We start from the raw sequence: 15,057 nt of genomic DNA, 5'->3' as shown, positions 1-15,057 counted from the left end.
CCACGTAAACAATTGGCTACTAAGGCTGCTCGTAAAAGTGCACCAGCTACCGGTGGTGTTAAGAAACCTCATCGTTATCGCCCTGGTACTGTAGCTTTGCGTGAAATTCGCCGTTACCAAAAGAGCACTGAATTGTTGATCCGCAAATTGCCATTCCAACGTTTGGTACGTGAAATTGCTCAAGATTTCAAGACAGATTTGCGTTTCCAGAGCTCTGCTGTTATGGCACTTCAAGAGGCCAGTGAAGCCTATTTGGTTGGTCTTTTCGAAGATACCAACTTGTGTGCCATCCACGCTAAACGTGTCACCATTATGCCAAAGGATATCCAATTGGCTAGACGTATTCGTGGCGAACGCGCTTAATTTAATGTCGATGTGATGATGATGTAAAATAACAAAACAAAACAAAATCGGTCCTTTTCAGGACCACAAAACATTTTTAAAAAAGAGATAGTACATTTTCTGGTTTAAATTTTATTGTCCCCCTCGCCGATTTTTTTTTCGATTGATGTTGTTGTTATTATTATTATTGTTGTTGTGGTTAGCTCAAAATAATTGAAATTTATGAAGAAAAAATATTTTATATTTTTTTTCCATCCCTGTCTGTGTAAAAATAAATAAAATAATTTGGTGAATTTTGGTTTGTTTTTAAATTAATACTAGAATTTTGTTGTTTATTTATTGTAAAATTGAAACTACATATAAATAAACAAGAAACATTATCAAAGGTTTATAAAACGAAATTTGTTTGGAAATTTTTAAATTCTCCTCTATTTTTATTTTTTTTTTTTACATTAATCGGTCCTTTTTAGGACCATTAAATATATTGAAAAAGAGAATTTTAGTTATTGTTTAAACGTAAAGATTTTTTTTATTACTAGTTTTTATTTAATTAATTTTTATGTATGTAATATTCTTCTTTTTGTAACATGAACGAACAATTTGTTTAGAAAATATGTATATAAAAACATTCAAAACTATTTTTATTTACGTTTGAACATATTTTTGTTGGTTATTTTATAAAAAAGAATATTAAATTTTTGTATATTTTTAGAAGGAACAATTTTTGAAATGAAATTTTACCGACGGCTTAACAAAAACATAAACACATTTTGCCGTCGGCTTAACATGAATTGTCTATTCATATATGAAATTTTAGGAAATTTTTGTATATTTTTAGAAGGAAGAAATTATGAAATTTTACCGACCGACGGCTTAAAAATACAATTTTCCGTCGGCTAAATATGAAATTTTATGAGATATTTTACTTTGAATATAGTTTTGGTTATTTTAAGAAAAGAACATTAAATTTATTACTTGTATATTTGTAGAAGGAAAAAATTATGAATTTTTACCGTCATGTTTGCCGTCCGTCGTCTTAACATGAAATTTTATGAGATATTTTACTTTGAATATATTTTTTGTTTATATTATGAAAAGAATATTAGATTTTTTACTTGTATATTTTTTTGTTTAACTTTCTTTAAATTTACGAACAATTTCTTAAACTTTTTTGTACTTTTTATAAATTTACGAACAATTTCTTAGACTTGTTTGTACTTTCTGACAAGGAAACATGATGAAATAATATTTTCATTAAACAATTTGTAAAGCGAATTTTTAAATTTCCCAATATCATATTATTATGCATTCATATTATTAGAACAAAAAAAAATCATTACAGAGAAATTATTATTGGTTTTCTAATCGCTTTATATGCATCTTCAAATAAATATTAGACAAATTTATATAAATTTTTGTAAATAAATGTTTCACAACCTAAAAATTTAATATTTATTTTTTCATTGTAATCATATTTTGTTGCATTGTAAATATAAACAAAGAACAAATCAGATGATAATCATTTTACACTTTTAAAAAAATTACATTAATCGTGTATGTAGGGAATGAATGGTAAGAAGATTTTAGCAATGATATTCAGAAAGTTATTAATAAATAATAAAATAAAAATATAGTTTTGTAATATTTAGAACAATATCAATGATAATATGTTGAAATGTTGCTCGAAATCATTATTATTTTTAATATTTATTTAAATTTGTGAAAGAAATCTTTCAAAGATTATCATGACAATATGAGCAAAATGACTCTGTAATAGAGTAAATTTTAAAATAATTTTCAAAAATCTAAAAATAAATTAAATTGAAATTTTTTTTAACCAACATAAAGAAAACACATGTGATATTCTGTGGACATCAATTTTGTTAAAAAATTTTGTAATAATATAACAATTACGTGTAATTACATTAATATTTTGTTAGAAACATATTAAAAACTTGTTAGAAAAAGGTCTATAGAATAGAATTGGCTAAGTGAAAATTAATTATTTTTATTAAAATACAATCTACAACACCTATACTATGGATTATGTAAAACATTTTTTAAATTTTTTATTAAATATAGTCGAAATAATTGAAAAGAAGAAAAAACTTTTGTTAAATTTTACTCGAGCTCTCACTAAAAATTTAACAAATTGTTGTTGTCGACTACTATGAACTTCTCATGATAACGATGTACCTAATGGTTTTATGCGCACACACACAAAAAGTGCTACCACCATATACTTACAATTTTTGTGTTAATAAAAATAAAAAAAAAAGTGAATTTTAAACATGTCTGATTCCGCTGTTGTTGAAAATACTGCCTCTCCCGTTGCTGCTCCAGCAGCTGAGAAAAAGGCGAAAAAAGTTACTTCTGCCAAGGCAAAGAAACCATCAGCTGCACCATCTCATCCTCCAACTCAACAAATGGTTGATGCAGCCATTAAAACTTTAAAGGAACGCGGTGGTTCATCTCTTGCAGCTATTAAGAAATACATGGCCGGTACTTATAAGGTAGATGCACAGAAATTGGCTCCTTTCATCAAGAAATATTTGAAGAGTGCCGTAACTAGTGGAAAACTAATTCAAACAAAAGGTAAGGGTGCTTCTGGTTCATTCAAATTGTCAGCTGCTGCCTCAAAAGAGCCTAAAGAAAAGAAAAAAGTAGCTGCTGCTGCAGACAAAAAGAAAAAGTCAGCCGCCGCTGCCAAGAAGAAGGCTGCTGCAGTCTCAGCTAAAAAACCATCTGCCGCTAAAAAGACTGCTGAGAAGAAGAAGACCGAAAAGGTCAATGCTAAAACTGCTAAGAAGACTGGCACAGTTAAAGCAAAAACCACCAAAAAGGCTCCAGCAACAAAACCAAAAGCACCCAAAGCAAAAACCGCTGTTGCAGCCAAGCCCAAAAAGGCATCACCAGTCAAGAAACCAGCTGCCAAAAAGGCAGTCGCCAAAAAGTAAATCTTTTACTTTTTTTGTTTATATCAACAATGTTATTTTTCAATATTTGAAAAAAAATATTTATACCCTAAAAAGCCCTTTTCAGGGCTACAAAATAATTACATAAAAGAGATTAAATTACAAATTCTAAACTTAATATTTAAAAAAAAAAAGTAGAAAAAAATAGAAGTACTTTAAAGAATATTTTACACAATAATTCTCATTTTATTTCTACTGACATTTGAAAAGAAAGATTTATTGTTTTAAAATTCCATTAGCCAGTAAATTATACACAATATTTTTTAAGAAAAATTCATAAAAGCCGTCGGCAAAACAAGCTCTAAAATTCAATTGACAAAGTAAAAAATTAAATGCCGTCGGCAAAACACAATATTGCATAAAAACTCTAAAATTCAATTTTTCATTAAATTATACACAATATTTATTAAGAAAATTTCATAAAAGCCGTCGGCAAAACACAATGTTGCCTAAAAGCTCTAAAATTCAATTGACAAATTAAAAAATTAAAAGCCGTCGGCAAAACACAATATTGCTTAAAAACTCTAATATTCAATTTTTCATTAAATAGAATTAATAAAAAATATTTTTTCAAAAATAAAAAAATTTTATTTTATAAATTATTAAAAATTTTTAAATTATGTTAGAAAAACCTCTAAAATTTGAATTAATTGTCAACTTTATGGATTTAAAATTGATTTTTAGATTATCTTCTAGACTTTTTATGCAGTACCCCTAAAAGTGTTTGTATTAAGTATTATTTTATTTTTTTTAAGATCTTATTTTCCATTTTAGACAGTAAACAATATAATATTTAAAAACATTTTAATTTTTATTAAAAATGTTTGTTTAATTTTCCATTTTGGATAGTTAATAAGAACGTCAAAAATATAATAAGAAGTTAATTTTTGTATTTTTTAAATATTGTATGAAATGTAAATAGTTTATAATTTTTTCTAAAAAAAAAACATGTAATATAAATTACTAAAAACGCTTGATAACAAATTAAAACTCTTTTAAAATTGATTTTGTGGCCCTGAAAAGGGCCTTTTGTAATTAAAAAAAGAATCAATCGTGGTGTGTAAATAAAATTTACTTGGAGCTGGTGTATTTGGTTACAGCCTTGGTGCCTTCACTGACAGCGTGCTTAGCCAATTCACCGGGCAACAATAGACGGACGGCAGTTTGAATTTCCCGACTGGTGATGGTCGAACGTTTGTTGTATTGAGCCAAACGAGATGCTTCAGCAGCAATACGTTCGAAAATATCATTAACAAAACTGTTCATGATACTCATGGCCTTTGAGGAAATACCAGTATCGGGATGTACTTGCTTCAACACTTTGTAAATGTAGATGGCATAACTTTCCTTACGTTTGCGTTTCCTGGTCTTATCACTCTTGGTAATATTCTTTTGGGCCTTGCCAGCCTTCTTTGTTGCTTTTCCACTTGCTTTAGGGGGCATTTTTCACAATTTAATTTTCAGTTGTTTACACTTCACAAACACTTTTAACACTGTTCACAATTTATAAATTTCTACGAATGTTGTGCGCAATATATACTTTTTTTCGTGCAGCCGAATTAAATGTGTATCTACATAGCTAGTGTGTTGATAATCAACCCCCGTGTGTGAGAGCAGAACACAAAAAAAGTATAAATACTGCGTTACTTGTATGGAAACGTTAACAGTTTTGTGTATTCAGTGCTCTAGTGAAGTGTTTAATAACTAAACAAAATAAGTGAAAAATGTCTGGTCGTGGTAAAGGTGGCAAAGTTAAGGGAAAGGCAAAGTCCCGTTCAAACCGTGCTGGTTTGCAATTCCCCGTCGGTCGTATTCATCGTTTGTTGCGTAAAGGCAATTATGCTGAACGTGTTGGTGCCGGCGCTCCAGTATATTTAGCTGCCGTTATGGAATATTTGGCCGCTGAAGTTCTTGAATTGGCTGGTAATGCTGCTCGTGACAACAAGAAGACCAGAATTATCCCTCGTCATTTGCAATTGGCCATCCGTAATGACGAAGAATTGAACAAATTGTTGTCTGGTGTAACCATTGCCCAAGGTGGTGTTTTGCCAAACATTCAAGCTGTACTTTTGCCCAAGAAAACAGAAAAGAAGGCTTAAATTATTCGAAACCAACAAGAAAAAAATACTAAATTATATACAGACCATCGTATATCGTCAAAAGAAACAATCCGTCCTTTTCAGGACGACAAATTCATTTTTATAAAGAGAACAAATTTTTTCACTAAACTATATTACATATTAAAAATAAATAATAAAAAAAAAATTTTTTGTTTTTTCCAAATTTCCCCTCACATATTTATTTATATAAAATAAATTGTTATTTTAACTAACATTCCTCTTAATATTTCTTACAAATTTTCATTTTCTATATAAATACTTCATAATTCATCCCTATTTTGTTTTACTACATACATACATATGTATGTATATTATTTTAGTGTATTCCTATAGTCAACGAAAAGAAAATAACGATGTTGTTGTTGTTTTGTTGGTATAACAACGATGGAATTCGTGCATACACATTTTATTTGTCAGAGTGTAGTACATAATTTTATTTGTATTCTTCTTCTTGTTTGAAAACTGGTTTGTATCAAAGCAAAGAATTTATTTAATTTTAAGGAATGTATGTACATTCATTTATTTTACCATTAAATTATTGTTTACGTAAAAAATTATCTAAAAGTTGTTCCAATGTACATATGTATAAATATTTGCAAATATGTACCTATTTATTATATTATGTGGAATATTTCTTATTGGCAAATTTTTATTTCTCTTTTCTCCTTTCCGTTTTTTTGTTTTCTTATTTAGCAGCCGTTTATATTTCTTATCCATTTTCTTTGTCTATACAAAAACATCATCTGTCTCTTAATCATCCCTTTTACACAAACAAAACACAAACATACATACATATTTACATAGTATGTACAAGCATTGAATTCGAACACATAAACACACACACGTTGTTGTTGTTATGTTTGCTGGTTTCTTGCTAATAACTATGAAAGAATTCCTGTTTTTCCACTAAATATTTGGCTGTGTTAGGCGATTTTGTTTCTGTACGAATTATAGTGGTACAGTCAATCAAATTGTAAGAATTTGTTTCTTTATATGTACATGCATACAAATACTATATAGGTATGTATGTATTAAATTTTTGTTTACTTTGATCAATGAAAGATGCTTAAATGTATGCATAGTATGTATGTATTGAAAAGGAAAAATATTCACACATTACTAAAAATAATAATAATATTAAAATATAACTTTATACCTATTATTGAATCATTCGGTTATATCTACATACATATGTATTAAAGAATATTGTTTGTTTGTTTCTGAAAATTCATATTAATTTTTATATTTAAAAATACAAATGTAATTTATCTTTAATGAATAAAAGAGAAAAAAAATCTAAAATTCTTTGTTAATAAACTAATTTGGTTTTTAATATCTAATAAATAAAATAAAAAAAAAGTGAACATTTACCAGAAAAAAACCCTATACATTTCATGTCATTAATTTTGATTTTTTGAATGTATTTAAATCAAAATAATAATGCAATAATAATTTTTGAACAAGTAAAATCTCTTTAAAAATATTTTTTGTGGTCCTGAAAAGGACCGATTGGTTGTTTTGTTTTTTAAAATATAATCATTAATTGTCCGCTAAATAAATGGTGTGTTTAACCGCCGAAACCGTACAAAGTACGTCCTTGTCTCTTCAAAGCATAGACAACATCCATGGCGGTGACGGTTTTCCTCTTGGCGTGTTCAGTATAGGTGACAGCATCACGAATAACATTTTCCAAAAACACTTTCAAGACACCGCGAGTTTCTTCGTAAATCAAACCAGAAATACGTTTTACACCACCACGACGAGCTAAACGTCTAATAGCTGGCTTGGTAATACCTTGGATGTTATCACGCAACACTTTACGATGACGTTTAGCGCCACCTTTTCCCAAGCCTTTACCACCTTTACCACGACCAGTCATTTTTAATTCACTTTATTTTTTTTTTGAAACACACTTCACAAACGTAGCACAAGAACTAATGATTATTGTAGGGAGAACAACTTGTATTTATACCAAATTCAACTAAAATTAGAGAGAGCAAGTAATATATTGTTATACTTTTCATTTCGTGTGCGTTGTGTAAAATTCAAAAGCACCCCCTTAAATTTTTGTGAGAATTTTCTATATAAAGCGGTTAAAGTGCGGCAAAAATTTTATTCTTGTGTTAACAGTGATTGTGTGAAAAAGTGAAAAAAAAAAAAGTGAAGTGAAAAATGGCTCGTACAAAGCAAACTGCCCGTAAATCGACTGGTGGCAAAGCACCACGTAAACAATTGGCTACTAAGGCTGCTCGTAAAAGTGCACCAGCTACCGGTGGTGTTAAGAAACCTCATCGTTATCGCCCTGGTACTGTAGCTTTGCGTGAAATTCGCCGTTACCAAAAGAGCACTGAATTGTTGATCCGCAAATTGCCATTCCAACGTTTGGTACGTGAAATTGCTCAAGATTTCAAGACAGATTTGCGTTTCCAGAGCTCTGCTGTTATGGCACTTCAAGAGGCCAGTGAAGCCTATTTGGTTGGTCTTTTCGAAGATACCAACTTGTGTGCCATCCACGCTAAACGTGTCACCATTATGCCAAAGGATATCCAATTGGCTAGACGTATTCGTGGCGAACGCGCTTAATTTAATGTCGATGTGATGATGATGTAAAATAACAAAACAAAACAAAATCGGTCCTTTTCAGGACCACAAAACATTTTTAAAAAAGAGATAGTACATTTTCTGGTTTAAATTTTATTGTCCCCCTCGCCGATTTTTTTTTCGATTGATGTTGTTGTTATTATTATTATTGTTGTTGTGGTTAGCTCAAAATAATTGAAATTTATGAAGAAAAAATATTTTATATTTTTTTTCCATCCCTGTCTGTGTAAAAATAAATAAAATAATTTGGTGAATTTTGGTTTGTTTTTAAATTAATACTAGAATTTTGTTGTTTATTTATTGTAAAATTGAAACTACATATAAATAAACAAGAAACATTATCAAAGGTTTATAAAACGAAATTTGTTTGGAAATTTTTAAATTCTCCTCTATTTTTATTTTTTTTTTTTACATTAATCGGTCCTTTTTAGGACCATTAAATATATTGAAAAAGAGAATTTTAGTTATTGTTTAAACGTAAAGATTTTTTTTATTACTAGTTTTTATTTAATTAATTTTTATGTATGTAATATTCTTCTTTTTGTAACATGAACGAACAATTTGTTTAGAAAATATGTATATAAAAACATTCAAAACTATTTTTATTTACGTTTGAACATATTTTTGTTGGTTATTTTATAAAAAAGAATATTAAATTTTTGTATATTTTTAGAAGGAACAATTTTTGAAATGAAATTTTACCGACGGCTTAACAAAAACATAAACACATTTTGCCGTCGGCTTAACATGAATTGTCTATTCATATATGAAATTTTAGGAAATTTTTGTATATTTTTAGAAGGAAGAAATTATGAAATTTTACCGACCGACGGCTTAAAAATACAATTTTCCGTCGGCTAAATATGAAATTTTATGAGATATTTTACTTTGAATATAGTTTTGGTTATTTTAAGAAAAGAACATTAAATTTATTACTTGTATATTTGTAGAAGGAAAAAATTATGAATTTTTACCGTCATGTTTGCCGTCCGTCGTCTTAACATGAAATTTTATGAGATATTTTACTTTGAATATATTTTTTGTTTATATTATGAAAAGAATATTAGATTTTTTACTTGTATATTTTTTTGTTTAACTTTCTTTAAATTTACGAACAATTTCTTAAACTTTTTTGTACTTTTTATAAATTTACGAACAATTTCTTAGACTTGTTTGTACTTTCTGACAAGGAAACATGATGAAATAATATTTTCATTAAACAATTTGTAAAGCGAATTTTTAAATTTCCCAATATCATATTATTATGCATTCATATTATTAGAACAAAAAAAAATCATTACAGAGAAATTATTATTGGTTTTCTAATCGCTTTATATGCATCTTCAAATAAATATTAGACAAATTTATATAAATTTTTGTAAATAAATGTTTCACAACCTAAAAATTTAATATTTATTTTTTCATTGTAATCATATTTTGTTGCATTGTAAATATAAACAAAGAACAAATCAGATGATAATCATTTTACACTTTTAAAAAAATTACATTAATCGTGTATGTAGGGAATGAATGGTAAGAAGATTTTAGCAATGATATTCAGAAAGTTATTAATAAATAATAAAATAAAAATATAGTTTTGTAATATTTAGAACAATATCAATGATAATATGTTGAAATGTTGCTCGAAATCATTATTATTTTTAATATTTATTTAAATTTGTGAAAGAAATCTTTCAAAGATTATCATGACAATATGAGCAAAATGACTCTGTAATAGAGTAAATTTTAAAATAATTTTCAAAAATCTAAAAATAAATTAAATTGAAATTTTTTTTAACCAACATAAAGAAAACACATGTGATATTCTGTGGACATCAATTTTGTTAAAAAATTTTGTAATAATATAACAATTACGTGTAATTACATTAATATTTTGTTAGAAACATATTAAAAACTTGTTAGAAAAAGGTCTATAGAATAGAATTGGCTAAGTGAAAATTAATTATTTTTATTAAAATACAATCTACAACACCTATACTATGGATTATGTAAAACATTTTTTAAATTTTTTATTAAATATAGTCGAAATAATTGAAAAGAAGAAAAAACTTTTGTTAAATTTTACTCGAGCTCTCACTAAAAATTTAACAAATTGTTGTTGTCGACTACTATGAACTTCTCATGATAACGATGTACCTAATGGTTTTATGCGCACACACACAAAAAGTGCTACCACCATATACTTACAATTTTTGTGTTAATAAAAAATAAAAGTGAAGAGAATTTTAAACATGTCTGATTCCGCTGTTGTTGAAAATACTGCCTCTCCCGTTGCTGCTCCAGCAGCTGAGAAAAAGGCGAAAAAAGTTACTTCTGCCAAGGCAAAGAAACCATCAGCTGCACCATCTCATCCTCCAACTCAACAAATGGTTGATGCAGCCATTAAAACTTTAAAGGAACGCGGTGGTTCATCTCTTGCAGCTATTAAGAAATACATGGCCGGTACTTATAAGGTAGATGCACAGAAATTGGCTCCTTTCATCAAGAAATATTTGAAGAGTGCCGTAACTAGTGGAAAACTAATTCAAACAAAAGGTAAGGGTGCTTCTGGTTCATTCAAATTGTCAGCTGCTGCCTCAAAAGAGCCTAAAGAAAAGAAAAAAGTAGCTGCTGCTGCAGACAAAAAGAAAAAGTCAGCCGCCGCTGCCAAGAAGAAGGCTGCTGCAGTCTCAGCTAAAAAACCATCTGCCGCTAAAAAGACTGCTGAGAAGAAGAAGACCGAAAAGGTCAATGCTAAAACTGCTAAGAAGACTGGCACAGTTAAAGCAAAAACCACCAAAAAGGCTCCAGCAACAAAACCAAAAGCACCCAAAGCAAAAACCGCTGTTGCAGCCAAGCCCAAAAAGGCATCACCAGTCAAGAAACCAGCTGCCAAAAAGGCAGTCGCCAAAAAGTAAATCTTTTACTTTTTTTGTTTATATCAACAATGTTATTTTTCAATATTTGAAAAAAAATATTTATACCCTAAAAAGCCCTTTTCAGGGCTACAAAATAATTACATAAAAGAGATTAAATTACAAATTCTAAACTTAATATTTAAAAAAAAAAAGTAGAAAAAAATAGAAGTACTTTAAAGAATATTTTACACAATAATTCTCATTTTATTTCTACTGACATTTGAAAAGAAAGATTTATTGTTTTAAAATTCCATTAGCCAGTAAATTATACACAATATTTTTTAAGAAAAATTCATAAAAGCCGTCGGCAAAACAAGCTCTAAAATTCAATTGACAAAGTAAAAAATTAAATGCCGTCGGCAAAACACAATATTGCATAAAAACTCTAAAATTCAATTTTTCATTAAATTATACACAATATTTATTAAGAAAATTTCATAAAAGCCGTCGGCAAAACACAATGTTGCCTAAAAGCTCTAAAATTCAATTGACAAATTAAAAAATTAAAAGCCGTCGGCAAAACACAATATTGCTTAAAAACTCTAATATTCAATTTTTCATTAAATAGAATTAATAAAAAATATTTTTTCAAAAATAAAAAAATTTTATTTTATAAATTATTAAAAATTTTTAAATTATGTTAGAAAAACCTCTAAAATTTGAATTAATTGTCAACTTTATGGATTTAAAATTGATTTTTAGATTATCTTCTAGACTTTTTATGCAGTACCCCTAAAAGTGTTTGTATTAAGTATTATTTTATTTTTTTTAAGATCTTATTTTCCATTTTAGACAGTAAACAATATAATATTTAAAAACATTTTAATTTTTATTAAAAATGTTTGTTTAATTTTCCATTTTGGATAGTTAATAAGAACGTCAAAAATATAATAAGAAGTTAATTTTTGTATTTTTTAAATATTGTATGAAATGTAAATAGTTTATAATTTTTTCTAAAAAAAAAACATGTAATATAAATTACTAAAAACGCTTGATAACAAATTAAAACTCTTTTAAAATTGATTTTGTGGCCCTGAAAAGGGCCTTTTGTAATTAAAAAAAGAATCAATCGTGGTGTGTAAATAAAATTTACTTGGAGCTGGTGTATTTGGTTACAGCCTTGGTGCCTTCACTGACAGCGTGCTTAGCCAATTCACCGGGCAACAATAGACGGACGGCAGTTTGAATTTCCCGACTGGTGATGGTCGAACGTTTGTTGTATTGAGCCAAACGAGATGCTTCAGCAGCAATACGTTCGAAAATATCATTAACAAAACTGTTCATGATACTCATGGCCTTTGAGGAAATACCAGTATCGGGATGTACTTGCTTCAACACTTTGTAAATGTAGATGGCATAACTTTCCTTACGTTTGCGTTTCCTGGTCTTATCACTCTTGGTAATATTCTTTTGGGCCTTGCCAGCCTTCTTTGTTGCTTTTCCACTTGCTTTAGGGGGCATTTTTCACAATTTAATTTTCAGTTGTTTACACTTCACAAACACTTTTAACACTGTTCACAATTTATAAATTTCTACGAATGTTGTGCGCAATATATACTTTTTTTCGTGCAGCCGAATTAAATGTGTATCTACATAGCTAGTGTGTTGATAATCAACCCCCGTGTGTGAGAGCAGAACACAAAAAAAGTATAAATACTGCGTTACTTGTATGGAAACGTTAACAGTTTTGTGTATTCAGTGCTCTAGTGAAGTGTTTAATAACTAAACAAAATAAGTGAAAAATGTCTGGTCGTGGTAAAGGTGGCAAAGTTAAGGGAAAGGCAAAGTCCCGTTCAAACCGTGCTGGTTTGCAATTCCCCGTCGGTCGTATTCATCGTTTGTTGCGTAAAGGCAATTATGCTGAACGTGTTGGTGCCGGCGCTCCAGTATATTTAGCTGCCGTTATGGAATATTTGGCCGCTGAAGTTCTTGAATTGGCTGGTAATGCTGCTCGTGACAACAAGAAGACCAGAATTATCCCTCGTCATTTGCAATTGGCCATCCGTAATGACGAAGAATTGAACAAATTGTTGTCTGGTGTAACCATTGCCCAAGGTGGTGTTTTGCCAAACATTCAAGCTGTACTTTTGCCCAAGAAAACAGAAAAGAAGGCTTAAATTATTCGAAACCAACAAGAAAAAAATACTAAATTATATACAGACCATCGTATATCGTCAAAAGAAACAATCCGTCCTTTTCAGGACGACAAATTCATTTTTATAAAGAGAACAAATTTTTTCACTAAACTATATTACATATTAAAAATAAATAATAAAAAAAAAATTTTTTGTTTTTTCCAAATTTCCCCTCACATATTTATTTATATAAAATAAATTGTTATTTTAACTAACATTCCTCTTAATATTTCTTACAAATTTTCATTTTCTATATAAATACTTCATAATTCATCCCTATTTTGTTTTACTACATACATACATATGTATGTATATTATTTTAGTGTATTCCTATAGTCAACGAAAAGAAAATAACGATGTTGTTGTTGTTTTGTTGGTATAACAACGATGGAATTCGTGCATACACATTTTATTTGTCAGAGTGTAGTACATAATTTTATTTGTATTCTTCTTCTTGTTTGAAAACTGGTTTGTATCAAAGCAAAGAATTTATTTAATTTTAAGGAATGTATGTACATTCATTTATTTTACCATTAAATTATTGTTTACGTAAAAAATTATCTAAAAGTTGTTCCAATGTACATATGTATAAATATTTGCAAATATGTACCTATTTATTATATTATGTGGAATATTTCTTATTGGCAAATTTTTATTTCTCTTTTCTCCTTTCCGTTTTTTTGTTTTCTTATTTAGCAGCCGTTTATATTTCTTATCCATTTTCTTTGTCTATACAAAAACATCATCTGTCTCTTAATCATCCCTTTTACACAAACAAAACACAAACATACATACATATTTACATAGTATGTACAAGCATTGAATTCGAACACATAAACACACACACGTTGTTGTTGTTATGTTTGCTGGTTTCTTGCTAATAACTATGAAAGAATTCCTGTTTTTCCACTAAATATTTGGCTGTGTTAGGCGATTTTGTTTCTGTACGAATTATAGTGGTACAGTCAATCAAATTGTAAGAATTTGTTTCTTTATATGTACATGCATACAAATACTATATAGGTATGTATGTATTAAATTTTTGTTTACTTTGATCAATGAAAGATGCTTAAATGTATGCATAGTATGTATGTATTGAAAAGGAAAAATATTCACACATTACTAAAAATAATAATAATATTAAAATATAACTTTATACCTATTATTGAATCATTCGGTTATATCTACATACATATGTATTAAAGAATATTGTTTGTTTGTTTCTGAAAATTCATATTAATTTTTATATTTAAAAATACAAATGTAATTTATCTTTAATGAATAAAAGAGAAAAAAAATCTAAAATTCTTTGTTAATAAACTAATTTGGTTTTTAATATCTAATAAATAAAATAAAAAAAAAGTGAACATTTACCAGAAAAAAAACCCTATACATTTCATGTCATTAATTTTGATTTTTTGAATGTATTTAAATCAAAATAATAATGCAATAATAATTTTTGAACAAGTAAAATCTCTTTAAAAATATTTTTTGTGGTCCTGAAAAGGACCGATTGGTTGTTTTGTTTTTTAAAATATAATCATTAATTGTCCGCTAAATAAATGGTGTGTTTAACCGCCGAAACCGTACAAAGTACGTCCTTGTCTCTTCAAAGCATAGACAACATCCATGGCGGTGACGGTTTTCCTCTTGGCGTGTTCAGTATAGGTGACAGCATCACGAATAACATTTTCCAAAAACACTTTCAAGACACCGCGAGTTTCTTCGTAAATCAAACCAGAAATACGTTTTACACCACCACGACGAGCTAAACGTCTAATAGCTGGCTTGGTAATACCTTGGATGTTATCACGCAACACTTTACGATGACGTTTAGCGCCACCTTTTCCCAAGCCTTTACCACCTTTACCACGACCAGTCATTTTTAATTCACTTTATTTTTTTTTTGAAACACACTTCACAAACGTAGCACAAGAACTAATGATTATTGTAGGGAGAACAACTT

At 28.5% G+C, this 15,057-nt stretch overlaps 9 protein-coding genes across 9 annotated transcripts; 6 read left to right on the top strand and 3 right to left on the bottom strand.

The window, feature by feature from the left end:
• Positions 1 to 3: 3 nt before the first annotated feature.
• On the top strand, positions 4 to 400 carry LOC135963117 (histone H3-like; the record flags this gene model as incomplete). Its single annotated transcript, XM_065514888.1, has 1 exon — positions 4 to 400. A coding segment is annotated over one exon (360 nt), but the record flags the coding sequence as incomplete, so codon positions are not given.
• A 2,210-nt stretch (positions 401 to 2,610) lies between these two features.
• On the top strand, positions 2,611 to 3,299 carry LOC135963103 (histone H1-like). The gene has a single exon (XM_065514872.1). It carries the CDS (start codon positions 2,634 to 2,636, stop codon positions 3,297 to 3,299), a length of 666 nt encoding a protein of 221 aa, XP_065370944.1. The 5' UTR covers positions 2,611 to 2,633.
• Positions 3,300 to 4,295: 996 nt separating this feature from the next.
• Positions 4,296 to 4,775, bottom strand: LOC135963115 (histone H2B-like). Its single transcript, XM_065514886.1, has one exon. The coding sequence runs from the start codon at positions 4,758 to 4,760 to the stop codon at positions 4,389 to 4,391; it is 372 nt and encodes a 123-aa protein (XP_065370958.1). The 5' UTR covers positions 4,761 to 4,775; the 3' UTR covers positions 4,296 to 4,388.
• A 235-nt stretch (positions 4,776 to 5,010) lies between these two features.
• On the top strand, positions 5,011 to 5,427 carry LOC135963111 (histone H2A). The gene has a single exon (XM_065514881.1). The coding sequence runs from the start codon at positions 5,042 to 5,044 to the stop codon at positions 5,414 to 5,416; it is 375 nt and encodes a 124-aa protein (XP_065370953.1). The 5' UTR covers positions 5,011 to 5,041; the 3' UTR covers positions 5,417 to 5,427.
• Positions 5,428 to 6,931: 1,504 nt separating this feature from the next.
• On the bottom strand, positions 6,932 to 15,010 carry LOC135963116 (uncharacterized). The gene is made up of 3 exons (XM_065514887.1): positions 14,666 to 15,010; positions 10,681 to 10,958; positions 6,932 to 7,326 (listed from the first exon to the last, which is right to left on the bottom strand). Exons 1-3 carry the CDS (start codon positions 14,972 to 14,974, stop codon positions 7,005 to 7,007), a joined length of 909 nt encoding a protein of 302 aa, XP_065370959.1. The 5' UTR covers positions 14,975 to 15,010; the 3' UTR covers positions 6,932 to 7,004.
• Positions 7,575 to 8,057, top strand: LOC135963106 (histone H3). Its single transcript, XM_065514876.1, has one exon. It carries the CDS (start codon positions 7,610 to 7,612, stop codon positions 8,018 to 8,020), a length of 411 nt encoding a protein of 136 aa, XP_065370948.1. The 5' UTR covers positions 7,575 to 7,609; the 3' UTR covers positions 8,021 to 8,057.
• Positions 10,287 to 10,956, top strand: LOC135963104 (histone H1-like). The gene has a single exon (XM_065514873.1). It carries the CDS (start codon positions 10,291 to 10,293, stop codon positions 10,954 to 10,956), a length of 666 nt encoding a protein of 221 aa, XP_065370945.1. The 5' UTR covers positions 10,287 to 10,290.
• On the bottom strand, positions 11,953 to 12,453 carry LOC135963114 (histone H2B-like). Its single transcript, XM_065514885.1, has one exon. It carries the CDS (start codon positions 12,415 to 12,417, stop codon positions 12,046 to 12,048), a length of 372 nt encoding a protein of 123 aa, XP_065370957.1. The 5' UTR covers positions 12,418 to 12,453; the 3' UTR covers positions 11,953 to 12,045.
• On the top strand, positions 12,671 to 13,084 carry LOC135963109 (histone H2A). The gene has a single exon (XM_065514879.1). The coding sequence runs from the start codon at positions 12,699 to 12,701 to the stop codon at positions 13,071 to 13,073; it is 375 nt and encodes a 124-aa protein (XP_065370951.1). The 5' UTR covers positions 12,671 to 12,698; the 3' UTR covers positions 13,074 to 13,084.
• Positions 15,011 to 15,057: the final 47 nt, after the last annotated feature.

This window comes from Calliphora vicina, unplaced genomic scaffold, assembly GCF_958450345.1.
Source record: "Calliphora vicina unplaced genomic scaffold, idCalVici1.1 scaffold_119, whole genome shotgun sequence".
In the NCBI taxonomy this organism is placed as follows: Eukaryota; Metazoa; Arthropoda; class Insecta; order Diptera; family Calliphoridae; genus Calliphora; species Calliphora vicina.
This window is presented reverse-complemented; position numbering and strand designations above follow the sequence as displayed.

Coding starts and splice junctions, on each gene's coding strand:
- LOC135963109 (XM_065514879.1), top strand. CDS start 12,699: ATGTCTGGTCGTGGTAAAGGTGGCAAAGTTAAGGGAAAGGCAAAGTCC.
- LOC135963104 (XM_065514873.1), top strand. CDS start 10,291: ATGTCTGATTCCGCTGTTGTTGAAAATACTGCCTCTCCCGTTGCTGCT.
- LOC135963106 (XM_065514876.1), top strand. CDS start 7,610: ATGGCTCGTACAAAGCAAACTGCCCGTAAATCGACTGGTGGCAAAGCA.
- LOC135963115 (XM_065514886.1), bottom strand. CDS start 4,760: ATGCCCCCTAAAGCAAGTGGAAAAGCAACAAAGAAGGCTGGCAAGGCC.
- LOC135963103 (XM_065514872.1), top strand. CDS start 2,634: ATGTCTGATTCCGCTGTTGTTGAAAATACTGCCTCTCCCGTTGCTGCT.
- LOC135963111 (XM_065514881.1), top strand. CDS start 5,042: ATGTCTGGTCGTGGTAAAGGTGGCAAAGTTAAGGGAAAGGCAAAGTCC.
- LOC135963114 (XM_065514885.1), bottom strand. CDS start 12,417: ATGCCCCCTAAAGCAAGTGGAAAAGCAACAAAGAAGGCTGGCAAGGCC.
- LOC135963116 (XM_065514887.1), bottom strand. CDS start 14,974: ATGACTGGTCGTGGTAAAGGTGGTAAAGGCTTGGGAAAAGGTGGCGCT. Junction 10,959..14,665: donor CTTTGTACGGTTTCGGCGGT/TAAACACACCAT, acceptor AAAAAGTAAAAG/ATTTACTTTTTGGCGACTGC. Junction 7,327..10,680: donor GCGGCTGACTTTTTCTTTTT/GTCTGCAGCAGC, acceptor AAAAAAATAAAG/TGAATTAAAAATGACTGGTC.